General features: G+C 34.6%; 1 protein-coding gene across 1 annotated transcript in view; it reads right to left on the minus strand.

Annotated features, from left to right (window-relative positions):
* Positions 1 to 446: 446 nt before the first annotated feature.
* Positions 447 to 14,565, minus strand: part of LOC138702278 (transient receptor potential channel pyrexia-like) — a 48,957-nt gene continuing 34,838 nt past the window's right edge. The window contains exons 5-7 of the mRNA XM_069829859.1: positions 7,955 to 8,965; positions 3,657 to 3,902; positions 447 to 1,445 (exon numbers count right to left, since the gene is read on the minus strand). Of these exons, the coding sequence (XP_069685960.1) occupies positions 618 to 1,445; positions 3,657 to 3,902; positions 7,955 to 8,965 (2,085 nt within the window). The 3' untranslated portion in view covers positions 447 to 617. The remainder of the gene's footprint in view (positions 1,446 to 3,656; positions 3,903 to 7,954; positions 8,966 to 14,565) is intronic.

The following is a 14,565-nucleotide window of genomic DNA, read 5'->3' on the forward strand; positions in this document are numbered from 1 at the left end:
ACTTCTAAAAGTACAGATACAGTGAATATGTATTTTTTCTTACAAATATAACATGCAAAATTTTAAACATGTTTTTTCTCAGTTGTAATATTTTGATAATTTTGTCATCCAAAGTGTATCTTTTCCCAAAATGTGAGAGCTAGGACTCTAAAATTGTTACACAATATTCTCTAAAATGTATTTCTCAAAATAACCGGTGAAATTTTTTGTCAGGGCTGAACTTCATTAAAAAAATAGAAAATGAAATGTTAACTAATTTTTTGTAAGTTTTCCATTTTGTTTCTTTATTTCTTTTCTCGAATACTAAAAATGATATTAGCAATTACGTCGAACATTTTATTCATAATATATTAAAAAATCGAAAAGGAAAAATTTAGAGCATAATATTAATTTTTGTGTGAGAATATTTCATTTTTGTTATATTTGTTTGTTTTGTTTGTTTTTTTTTTTTTTTTGAAAAGTTGAAGAAAGAAATTATATCTCAAAAACTATTTGAAATATTCAGTTTAAACATGCCACCGTTACTTTTAGTATCAAATAGACTCTGTGAAAAAAGTAGGTTTCTATCATGTGTAGTTTGGAAAATCACTATTTTCACCTCTGTACTCCCTTAAGTGCTATTGAACTTGCACATTGAAGTCCTGAAACATCAAGAGACTTATCTCGTTGACAGCATTCTTGATTTCAGCTACCTGTACCAGTACGTCATTTAGTTTCCTGTTGGTATCTTCTAGCAGTGCAGGTGATTCACATACGCAATTGGGCGTAGTATTAGAAGCGTTGTCAATATTATTCGCCGGTTTTGCATATTTTTTAAGCTCTTCGTGGGTTTTCACACTCGAATCATTAGACTCGCTTTTGCGTTCTCTCAAAGAAACGGCCAAGTCGCGGATTTGACTGAAAACGTCACGCATCGAGCACTTCATTTCGGTTTTCTTCTGCTCCATTGCTCTTGAAATGACAGCATCTACGATGTGTTTCGGTAGACGTGGGTGTTCACTATGTTGTGGGTTTCCTGGGAAAATCTTGACAGGTTGCTGCACCTTCCTGATTCCACTTACCTTCTTTGCGATAAATTTAGGTATCACCCATAGGTTTATATCGCTAGGCTGGATGATCCTGAGGAAGTCTGCCTGCTTTCTAAGCCTGTTCATCTTGCCCTGCGTCTCCAACGTGTTGATATCACTGACTGCCAAGCCTACCAAGAGGTTCATGAGAACTATTCCCACCAACAGCAGGAAAGCCAGGAACAGAATGCGTCCGAATATGGGGAACGTTACGCTGTCGTTGTTTCTGAAGAGGCTGGAGTACTCGAACTCGCTGGTCAGCATGACTGTGGTCTTGACGAATGCTTCCCACGGAGATTCGAACGGCGCCTCTGATTGGAACTGTACCATGAATGCCAAGGCAAAACCGATGACGAGGAAGATGAAGGTGGAAAGAACCTACGAGAATACACTTTATTAAAGCGGTTTTACATATTTTGAAGGCATTGATTCAATATTATTGTACAGCGTAATCCAGTTACTGGGAAAAATTAACAAGTGCATGGCTTTACTATGCTGCATATCTTTACGTAACACTATGTGTGGGTGCAATCACAGATCGACAGGTGCATAGCCTTATTATTTTTATTTATTTAATTATTTAACCTTCCCCTCTACCAAGGGATTACAACTACAATATTAAGAATACAATTACAATTATAATTACAATTAATATTAAATTTACAAATACAATAAAAGTGAAAGTACCTACTAAAAGATTAACTGATTAATAAAAGCTAGACAGTTTACTGTAAAAGTTAAGAGAGAATAATTTCTTTTATTTATTAAGTAAAAATTAAACTTACTCTACGCAGTAAGAAAATTCTTAATAAGCTTGCTTTTGAACGCTACTAAATTCCGACAGTCTCTGATGTCACTGGGTAGGATATTCCACAAGCGCGAGAGCGAGATTGTGTATGATGATGAATACGATGATGTCTTATGTGTTGGTATGGCTAGTATGCGGCTATTTTGCGTGCGTGTGAAGAGATTATGATATGATGACAGGTAACTGAAACGGGAGGCAAGGTAGGTAGGTGTAGAAGTGTGAAGGACTTGGAAAAGGAGAACAAGAGAATGAAAATTTCTACGTTCGTTAAGCCGTAGCCAGTTTAGAGTTTGGAAGGATGGGGTAATGTGGTCAGCGCGACGGACATCGCAGACGAAGCGAACACAAGAATTATGAACACGTTGTAATTTTTGCGACTGGTTGACATTGAGGTCAGTCAGTAGAAAATCACAATAATCGAAGTGGGGCATTACTAGTGTTTCCACTAGTATTTTCTTGAGTGATAACGGAAGGAATTTTCGAATGCTGTTTAAGGAATGTAGTATGGAAAGCACTTTTTTGGTAATATGGGTTACTTGGTTATTCCAGTTTAAATGCGTATCAAAGTAAGCTCCAAGGTTTTTAACACAGGAAGCAAAAGGGATTATTGTGTCGTTTAACTTGACTAAAAGAGCAGGAGTAATATTGCATAATAGACGTTGATGTCCCACTAGGATTGCTTGTGATTTTCTTGCATTGAGAGTCAAGTTATATATATTTACATTATAGAAGAGAGATACTAGGGTATTCTAAAAGTAATAGCAACATAGTTACTGTTTCACACTAAATTTATTTAGGTTACTTTTGACATTGCATACTTTAAATACAGTCTCCAGCCATGTCAACAATACGTTGCCAAATTCTTGAAAGATAATGGATTTCATCAAGGAGCAGCATTTCTGGATATCTCTCTCACTGATGAATCTAAAGCTCTTCGGATGTCAACTCTTGATTGAAAGCGAATGCTTCGCTTCCACCCAACTTGCAATAGTTCAGTATGGTAGGACTTCACTTCCACAGGCTTCTTGTAATCCCCTGAAGCACTGAGTTACAAGTTTTTCTCTTGCAACTTGGATTTTATGAAGCACCTTTGTTCGTACATTTAGGGCTGTATTGTTTACTACAAACCAGAAACAACCACTGTATTTACAAAGTATGGCTGCTTCGAGACTTTCAATATTACAAACTTATGAAACAATCGCTGCTTTATCACAAGATTTCAATAGTCACCTCTAGGAGCACTGATTTACAGCATTATTGCCATTGCTTATCGAATGCTCTAGTAGAAAGGGAACAAGGAGTACAGGGGAGGACAAAGAAAAAGTAAAATACAAGGTAAATAAAGGATATGAAACCAAAATAAAAGCAATAGAATGAGAGCAAGGAGAATCCAAAGAGAAGATGAAGTATGTGAGAAGAACAAGTGGAAGACAAGGAGAATATGGGGAATGCATCAAGAACAAGGGGAATGGAAAGAGAAAAGGGGAAGACTAGGAAAATAACGGGAATACAAGGCGAAGGGGAATATAAGGAGAGCAAGGGTGTGCATATGGAACAAGGGGAAGTCTAGGAAAGGAATGGGAATACAATAATAACAAGGGGAATGAAAGGAGAACCAGGAGAAGACAAGGACAATCATTGTTCAACTCTAAGACAAAGAGGAATGCAGAATATGGGAAAGACTGGAGAAAGCTGGGCTTGCAGGGAAAGACCTGCCCTGGGGGAGAACAGTGAGTGAGTGAGTGAGTGAGTGAGTGAGTGAGTGAAGCACGTTTACTCACCTTTATAACATTAACTGCCACTTTGGAGAACATGTTGATATAGTAACCCCAATTTGGATTTCTAGACAACTGAAACATCAGTTCAGTCCACACGAGAAGAATAGCTAGGGTCGCAACGAATCGATTCCAGTCATTTGTCTCTTTGCATATGACGACTATGAACGCAAGTATGTAGCTGCTCCATTTCAGCCACGAGTCGAGGTCCAGGAAGTAGTATTTGGGAAGCCGAATCAATGACTGGAGCTCCTGCGAAAGTCATAGAATCCCATTAAAATTTTATGAAGTTTTTAAACAACTCCACATTAATATTGTGTATCAAGGGAGATGAATGTTTGTTTGCTGTTAAGTCATGCTGAAACACGATCTCTCATCTGGAATGTGTAACAGCGTTTTCACATTTAATTTCTACTGCCGTAGTTTCAATTACATTCCCACACTTTAATTAATTGCCCGGCATTGAAAATAAGTGTAAAAGCAACTTCCAGCTCGTGTTTCAGCGTCAAATCAGACTAATGCGAATTTTTGTTTTATGTTGGAGAGTAAAACATCATCAAGAGAATTAAAAATAATAACGAAAAAGGGTATAGTAACAAAAGCAATAAAATTAACCTAATTCGTCTTGGCCACGTACTGCATCAGTTCCAAATTATTCTGCCAGCTGGCGAGTTCTAGCCAAAATGAATCTGTGTTCTATTGCGGACGGAATTGTTGGTGATTTGTGATTGATGAATCAACTCTGAGCTAGAATTTGCCGCAATCGTTTCGATTTCCTATTTACAGAGATGTTTCGATCTCTGATAACGAATTTCAATAACATCATGCGCGTCAGGAGTCACACGACAGCTGAACTGTGGCGCGAGGTGACAGACAAGTAGTGAGTGATCTCATAGTCAGAGTACACGGAGACTCACAGCAGAAATTCCCAAGAAAATCGAGCTTATTTGGGAGGGGTACATAACAACCCTTTCCGATGCCAAGTACAGTTAAGTGAAAATAAAAGCCTGCAATAAACGAGGTTTCATTATTTCCTAGAAAGTCATCTTCTTTCTACTTAATAAGATTGGTAAAGCTCGAATGGAATTACTTTGTAATTATCATCTCGTGGGGTGCGGCGACTCGTGGCGGGAGGTGGATTTGCTTCCCTTTTCCACTCTGGAATTAATCCCATCCGAGCTTTTCCAGTGTTATTTGGTACACACAAGATGCTTTTCTTGGAAATAACGAAACAACGTTTTTTTACAGGCTCCTATGGTTTTCACGTAACTGTACTTGGCATCGGAATGGGTTGTTATGTGTCCCCCCCAAAAAGGCTCGATTTTCTTGGGCATTGCCACTGTGATACACCGTGCACTCTGATTATGAAATCACTCACTACTGGTCTGTCAACTCTCGCCGCAATTCAGCTGTCGGCGTGATTCCTGACGCACATGACGTCATTCAAATTCGTTTCCAGAGATCGGAAATAACCCTGTAAATATTGCCTCATTATTAAACGGGGTGAGAGAAATGTCTACCTATAAACTTCAAGTACACTGCTCCGTCGATATAGTAGAATGGGTTTGAGTATTAAATGAAGCATAAAACAGTACAACTTGGTGTGTTGTGACGAGAATCCAAGTCCCCGCATACCAGTAAGGTATCGTGTCACAAACACTTTCAAGTCTGAGTATTTCTGACAGAATAAATATTATTCAACGTCTTGAAAATGGCACCCAAATATTAAGGATATTAGTGGGGAAAATAAAGTAACATTTATTTATTTATTTACTTATTTATTTATTTATTTAATTAATTATTTATTTATTTATTTATTTATTTATTTATTTATTTATTTATTTATTTATTTATTTATTTATTTATTTATTTACTAGCCGTACCCCTGCGCTCCGCTGCACCCGTTAGAAATAAATATAAAGTAATTACATAATTAAAATAGGACATTTGATCCAGGGAACATTCGTGTTTGATAGAAGGATAAATCGTTTAATATGTTACTTAATTTAAATTGCATCCAAATAATTAAAATGCGATCATTTTGGTCCAGAGCCCACTCATTGGTGCAATGACAATTCCTTTAACATGTTTCTAATTTTTATTACATGCAACCATAGTTTAATGAAGATTGACATCATTTAGATTTACTGTGTATATTTTATTTTACTTGTTATAGGTTTCCATTGAATTATGGTAATAACTTAATTTTAACCCTTGTTTTCTACGTATTCAGTAAATGGCGTTTGGCCCACTATGGTTCTGAACCATTCAAATAGCTTAAATTATATTATATAATATTACATTACATGTATTGTATTATATTATATTATATTATATTATATTATATTATATTATATTATATTATATTATATTATATTATGTTACATTATATTATATCAGAAGTTACTGTAATAACATTATAGCATTATGTCCATCTAGAGAAACTACACTTTCCAATGGTGAAATAATAATTAATTATACAAATCGGTTAATTTAGCTTCCGATATTACTTCATACAAACACAGAAACATTCTCTGTAGGCTATCTTTCATAGCTTTCGATTGTTGTTGTCCAAGGCCTCTTATAGACGAAGTCATTTGTTTTTTATTTCATTTTACGGCCTTAGATGGCAGTTATTTTAATTTTAAAACTCATTTATCTCATTAAATATCAGTCCTATCAAAATTTTTCAAGGAATAAAACTTATCGCAAATTAATTGTAAAGGAACGTTTATTATGTAACATTTTTCACAAAAATCAATAATACGCGAGATATTTCGATTTATTTAATTCAGGCCCCCTTATAACCCTCCTTTTAAATAATGTATTTTGAATGCCATATAGCCTAAAATGTAAGTTGCAACGAACATAATTTGTATTCCAATTTTCATCAAAATCCGTTCATCCATTATCGCGTGAAAAGTTAACAAACATACAGACAGACAGACATACAAACAAAAATTTCAAAAAAGCGATTTTCGGTTTCAGGGTGGTTAATTATATATGTTAGGACCAATTATTTTTGTAAAATCGAAAATTACCGGAAAAATTTCGGCTACAGATTTATTATTAGACTAGTATAGATATATTCATTTTTTTATTGTTTATTTATTTATTTTCTTTATTTAATCCTTTATTTATTGATTCATTTCTTACTTCATTCCTTCTTTCATTAACTCGTTCGTTCGTTCATTCATTCGTTCATTCACTCCTTTATTCATCACTCTATCTTTCATTCCTTCTTTCCTTCCTTCACTCACGCATTCCTTCCTGCCTTTCATCCTTTCTTTCTTTACTTATTGGTTTATTTATTTAGATATATACTGTATTTGTTTATTTATTCATTCATTTATTTATTATTGTATTTTCCTTATACAGGTCTATCATTTCAAAACTTCCCAGTCTAAATAACTAGTTATTTAAATCTAATTCAATTTTAACAAAAAACACGTCAATTTAAATATTGAGGGGGAAGTCTGAAACCAGGCTTAATTGCATTTTAGATTCCACCCCCCACCACTCAGCCTCCCCACTTTGAAATTTCAAATGGAGCCCCTGTATTTTTACACTAAAATATGAAAGAGCATTCAATTGTTTATATATCTCGTTATTTTGTTTTCGCATCTTATCGATGGTGCTTAGGTAAAAGGGCTTTTTATCGTATTTTAAAATTCATTGCTTTCGGCCGGATTTGAAGGAGCGAGTCTCATATCAGATGTCTAGTATAGTGGTAGTGGTAGCAGCACGATTTTTTTTGTTTTCAACTGTTGAAATTATTCAGCGTTGAAATTCAAAATAGGAGAAAAATTACCGACAAATTTTGCCTGGTGCTATCTTCGGAGACAAGGATGTTTACATACCAGACACAAGACTCATACCTTTACATCCCTTTCTTAATAAGCTATAGTAAGGATTTTGTAGTCTTTTAAATCCATCGACATTGGTCGGGTTTGAACTCACGAGTCTTGGGTCCAGGACTCAGCATGTAGCCACTAGATTGAGGATTGTGTTAGCTATAACAATTGAGGCTATGAAATGCAAAACTCGCCTTATCCAGGTAAAGGGACTTGTCAGAAAACAGAAAAAACCGTTATGGATATGGACAGTTTTGCATTTAATAGTACTTTTCTGAGCTCTATGGAAGAGAAATTAGACAAGATTTGTACAAACCGACTGTATCAGTAGACAGAGAGCTGCAAGTAGTACAACATCCCATATGTAACTCATTTTTTTTTAATTTTGTATAAGGCGACTTTTGCACTTGATAGCCTCATAATAACTTAATCATTAGCATCTGTACTCACCAGATTTACTAACCAGAACAAACAAACAAAAATTATTTGTCTGGTTCTGTATATTGAAAGCCATTCTGGAATATATTGGCTGTTTTCTTTCAAATGATAAACTGAAATGACGTGAAAACTGAAGAGTATCAAGAATGCGGCATATGCTGCAAAAGAAGAATAAAACCAAGCCTTCCAGTTCTGCCATTTGAGGAACAAGAAACTCTCAACAACAGGATGTAGCACGAGTGATTCCTGGTTACAGTTGGTGCCAGTGTCGAATAGAGCATCCAATACTTTCATCTGTTTGTTGCACTTGGCTCTAGGTACCAGCAACTTGTAATCAATCAGAATGACACATTTCGGATCATTAACGGGATAATCATTCATTTGAATATGTGCATCAAGGACTTCTTCCAGGAGCACGATAGGTTGAGATACTTTGCTGAAGAGTAAGCTTATTGCAGTTGTTTTCTTCTTTTTAATTTTGGCTGATAAATCTGCTCCTGATAGTAATAATTGTCTTATACATTCTCTTCGGCCGTTGTTGCAAGCGAAATGAAGCGGAGTCCATCCATAACTGTCTCTAGCTTCGATTACTTCTTTGTCACTTTTACGGTCAAGAAGAGCTCTCACGACCTCAGGATGTCCTTCTGATGAGGCGAGATGTAGAGCTGTGCAATCGTCGTGTGTCTCGAAAGTCGTTCCGATGCTGATGTTGCATCCAGCGTCCAGGAGGATTTTCACGCAAGGAGTGTTCCCAGAGAGGGAAGCTACATGCAGCGGAGTGTTTCCTTTTAAATCAGGCTGGTTCATTAACGGGAACTTAGAATTTTGATCGCGTCGTATGAGTTCTTCCAGTGCTTCTGGACAGTTCAATTTGGCCGCCTTGTGCATGACAGTTGTGTTGTCTTTCAAAGTTAGTCTCAGACGAGCGCTTGCGTCCAGAAGAAGTTTGACGCATTCCACGTTTCTGCTAATTAAGGCTCGGAATAATGGGGTTTCATCCGCGTTGTCTGGAGAGTTTAGCACCTGAAACAGGAGAAGTTACATCACCATTATACCCAGTAGCTATATGTTAATTAACATTGTTTCCAAAGTTGTTTACATGCAGTTCAAAAGTTGTGTAACTAGTTCAACTTTTACTTTCTCATTAAAAGAAGTGGAACAAAGCGTTCTGAGACACCGGCATAGATCATAAGGAGAAGACACGCTCTGTAAATCAATTAAATCAGATTTTGTGACATGAAAGTACAAATATATTATTTTAGTGTACTGAAGTACATATGATATTTCCATGCAGATAGTCTGCGTCATCATACGATGAAAGAGTAATGGAACGGAGAAAAATTCTCTCTGGCACCGGGATTTGAACCCGGGTTTTCAGGTCTACGTGCTGATGCTTTATCCACTAAGCCACACCGGATACCCATCCCGGTGTCGGACGGAATCGTCTCAGTTTAAGTTCCAACTCTTGGGTTCCCTCTAGTGGTCGCCCTCTGCACTACGTCATAGATGTCTATGAATGCAGGACTGAAGTCCACACATGTGCTGAGGTACACTCGTTCCATTACTCTTTCATTGTATGATGATGCACAATATCTGCATGGAAATATCATATGTACTTCGGTACATTAATAGTACATTATGCAACGAGCCTATAATGGTAGTAACTAAGACGCTTGCGCTCATTTGATAATTTTCATACGAGCGTCTTAATTACCATTATAGGCAAGTTTCATACGACTTTTTATGCTCGACCATATTTATAACTTGAAAGTATTCAAAATTATGGTTATGTGCGAACTGACCTGAATTGTGAGATGTGCGCAGACGCGAAAGTATTGATTTTTTCCGAGGCTGAATGTCATTGATTTTGGCACAGAATAAGAATGAACATTAGTCTGATAAAACCTGGAAATTGATTTAGAATTGAAAAACGAGATGAAAAATTGAATTTATTTGAATATTATTTACAATTAAAGCTAATTATTATAGTAACAGAATATAACCTTCTGCGACAATATTGGATTTCCAGCCTCCGTGACTTTTTGCTAATTGTCTGTCGATAGCATATCCGAGAATAATCGATATAACGGTACAAAGCTGACTTGTGATTGGCTGAAGACATGTACTTTAATGAGTAGGTGTACTTTAATGACATGAATTAAAGGACTGCTACCAGGTGTATAATTACTACATTTCGGCATGGTCGAGCACGAAACATAATATATACAGAAAAACTTTAGCTCGCTCCTGAAAGAGTAGAACTCGTGCTCAGGGGCGGATTCCTGAATTGAAATTAATAATTATACAATACAATTTGTCTTATGTCTACTATGCAATTATAGTATATAATTTAAATTTACAATTTTTCAATTTTTATAAAATCTATACATAACTTTTTAAATTTAATACTAGAACTATTAGAATTGACAAGATTAGGATATTTAAAAATAAATTTGTTATATTATACTATGATTAAATACTATAACAGTGTAACGATATTAAAGAATTCATACCGTTTGTTTCATAACTATGAGAATACAATTCAAAATTATTTTGATTTTTATGTATAATTTTATTAATGCAATATAATAAATTTGTCTTACGTTAAGTACATTAAAGTCTAAAAACAAATTTTGATATGGAAAATCAATAGGTTTATGAAGACATATTTGAATTATTTTCTTCTGTAATAAATAAAGTGGATTAAAATTGGATTACCTAGTTTGGTTTTTTCCGAGCTTTTCCCCAACAGTAAGTTGAATGTCAGGTAATCTATGGCGAATTCTCAGCCTCATCTAGTCAAATATCATCTCGTTATCGCCACTCCCATGTTGTTTACATACAGTTCAAAAGTTGTGTAACTAGTTCAACTTCTACTTTCTCATTAAAAGAAGTAGAACAAAGTGTTCTGAGACACCGGCGTAGCTCAGTCGGCTAAGGTACAGGTCTGTTGTTCCGGAGATGCGCTCGGGCGCTGGTTTGATCCACGCTTGAGATGATTACCTAGTTTGGTTTTTCCGAGGTTTTCCCCAACAGTAAGTTGAATGTCAGGTAATCTATGGCGAATTCTCAGCCTCATCTAGCCAAATATCATCTCGCTATCGCCACTCCTATCGAAGCTAAATAACCTAGCAGTTGACATAGCGTCGTTAAATAAAATAAAAGAAATAAAATAATAAGTATTCTGAAGCTACAAGAAACCGATTTCTAAATACCTCAAACACTGTTGGTACCCAAAAAGTGGTTTCGGGAACGATCTTTGTCTATATGTCTTGAAACAGCAATTTTCTCCAAAGGACTCAACAGACTTTATTCGTATTCAGTACAAACAAAGCAATTTATTTCAGAATAATGCATATGAATTACATGTATAATAAATTTAGTAAAATTGTTTAGCTATTTGAAATCATAAATGAGACATGGAGATCAAAAACCCACTAACTCCAATTTTTGACAAAATTGATTTATGGTCTGGAGGATGATGCTTTTTAGTTTGTCCCGCATGCGTGGAAGGCAAGAATACACTAATATCGACATTCATCTGCATTCTGGGGGCTGTTTTAAAACTCGTGGAAGTCAGAACTTCACTTACTCCAGGGAATAAGAGAGTTTTTGCATTCCAAGCTTAATTTCCCGGTAGGTGGCAATACTATCGCTCAACCAGCTGAGTAAAGTGATACGATACGGTATTCAGAACGTCACAAAAATCTATGAAATCCATGTAAGACTATGAAAGGTACAATATGGAGTCGATTAACTTCCAGAAACACAATACAGATGCGTCATTCCCCAGTCAACTAAAGTACGATTCAGCATTGCCATTGAAAGAAGAAAGCAAAAGGACTTGCAAAATTTAATGCAATTTATTTCTGAGGAAAGTAGGATGAATTACCAAACTCTGTTTGCGGACAGTAATAATCTAGAATCTAGATGCACGGGAAGAACATGAGAGTGAGAGAAAAAACAATCTGTAACATGAATGAGACTGTGTTAACATTTTGATATTGTTTGTGGTTTTATTTGTGTATTTTGATGTGCCTTATGGTAATTGTGATTTTCTGTCTCATATATATTTGAATTTAAAAAAAAAATGTTAATCTTAATAATAAACTTCGATTTCGTCGTATATTCCAATGTTTCATAAGGGAATTATGAGATACTTATCTTTTTTCTTCACATGGCTCATATTCATTCACTTTTCTTAATTCATACAATGTGGAAGTCAGAAAACCACTAAATCCAAATTCAAATTGTAACGTAAGAAAATGTAAAAATTTAGGTTTTGAAGTATTTAATTGATAAAGAATGTAGTTTTACACAATATTAATAGATAAATGTGTAATATTTAAAGTTAGTAAGACAAATGATAAGTTTTTCTCTCTCCTGAAAAATTTGGTTTATTGCAATTAGGGAGTTTTTGATTTCCCTGTCTCAAATGTAAAATAGCTATGAACTCAAAATCTATGTAAGCCTATATTCGACATAAATTAGCTATAATCTATAATAATAATAACTCCGTAGCCGAAATTTTTCTGGTAATTTTCGATTTTCCAAAAGTAATTGGTCCTAACATATATAATTAACCACCCTGAAACCGAAAATCGCTTTTTTGAAATTTTTGTTTGTATGTCTGTCTGTCTGTATGTATGTTTGTTAACTTTTCACGCGATAATGGCTCAACGGATTTCGATGAAAATTGGAATACAAATTAAGTTCGCTGTAACTTAGATTTTAGGCTATATGGCATTCAAAATACATTATTTAAAAGGGGGGTTATAAGGGGACCTGAATTAAATAAATCGAAATATCTCGCGTATTATTGATTTTTGTGAAAAATGTTACATAGCAAAAGTTTCTTTAAAAATCATTTGCGATACGTTTTATTCTTTGAAAAATTTTGATAGGACTGATATTTAATGAGATAAATGAGTTTTAAAATTGAAATAACTGCCATCTAAGGTCGTGTAATGAAATAAAAAACAAATGACTTGGTCTATAAGGGGCCTTGGACAACAACAATCGAAAGCTATGAAAGATAGCCTACAGAGAATGTTTCTGTGTTTGTATGAAGTAATATCGGAAGCTACATTAACCGATTTGTATAATTAATTATTATTTCACCATTGGACAGTGTAGTTTCTCTAGATGGACATAATACTATAATGTTATTACAGTAACTTCTGATATATGTAATGCAATGCAATATAATATAATATAATATAATATAATATAATATAATATAATATAATATAATATAATATAATTTAAGCTATTTGAAGTGTTCAGAACCATAGTGGGCCAAGCGCCATTTACTGAATACGTAGAAAACAACAAGGGTTGAAATTAAGTTATTACCATAATTCAATGGAAACATATAACAAGTGAAATAAAATGCACACATTAAATTAAATGATGTCAATGTTCTTTAAACTATGGTTGCATGTAACAACAATTAAGAAACATGTTAAAGGAATTGTCATTGCACCAAATGAGTGCTTTCATTTTAATTATTTAAATACAATTTAAAATAAGTAACATATTAAACGATTTATCCTTCTATCAAACACGAATGTTCCCTGGATCAAACGTCCTATTTTAATTATGTAATTACTTTATATTTATTTCTAACAGGTGCAGCGGAGCGCACGGCTACGGCTAGTAATAAAATAAATAATGTAAAGAATTTATGAAACGGAAATTCGATTTCAGTTGTCATGGAAATTCCTACGTCACACATGATAAACTCGTAGCTAACGAGAAAGACAGGCTAAGGCGCGAATCAGAGTCACGTGATTATTTTGATCTAGTCACGGCCACCTTGAGAATCGCCTAATATAAGTACATGTTCAAAGTTCTAAAAAACAAAGGAATTGCTATATTAAACTTACGTTAAACGTGCATTTATATATAAACTTTTCCAATGTTGGCCATATTATGACTAAGAATGTGACGTCGCACCATAGCCTGTATTTTTTGTTACCCACGCGATAAACTGAACAATGTCCATTCCTACAGAGAAGGGGAGTCCGTATGCTATATTATTTATTTCGATAAGTTTATTGTAACCCATGTTAGTATACAGCATTATTTATCCATGCAAAACCGCATGGCCACAAATCTTGTCAATTGTCTCTTATTGTAAAATAATTAAATAGAATATGTGAATAAACAGTCAATAGAGATTAGTCAGAAATATTAAAAAATATATATTTTAATAAATTTCATAATATAATTCCATAGTCTTTCGAACTCTGAAAATGTCATCTTGGTTTCCGAGATGAAGAGGCCGTTTTTAATAAAGGTGATAAAATCAAATTAAAATAAACTAATGTAAGGTGTTCTTGGTGCAACATTAACAAATATAAATGACACTCGGGAGGAAATTAAACGGAGAATAAATATGGGAAATGCCTGTTATTATTAGGTTGAGAAGCTTTTGTCATTTAGTCTGTTGTCAAAAAATTTTAAAGTTGGAATTTATAAAACAGTTATATTACCGGTTGCTCTGTATGGTTATGAAACTTGGACTCTCACTTTGAGACAGGAACATAGGTTAAGGGTGTTTGAGAATAAGTTGCTTAGGAAAATATTTGGGGCTAAGAGGAATGAAGTTACAGGAGAAT

The sequence above is a fragment of the Periplaneta americana genome, chromosome 6 (assembly GCF_040183065.1).
Source record: "Periplaneta americana isolate PAMFEO1 chromosome 6, P.americana_PAMFEO1_priV1, whole genome shotgun sequence".
Classification (NCBI taxonomy): Eukaryota; Metazoa; Arthropoda; class Insecta; order Blattodea; family Blattidae; genus Periplaneta; species Periplaneta americana.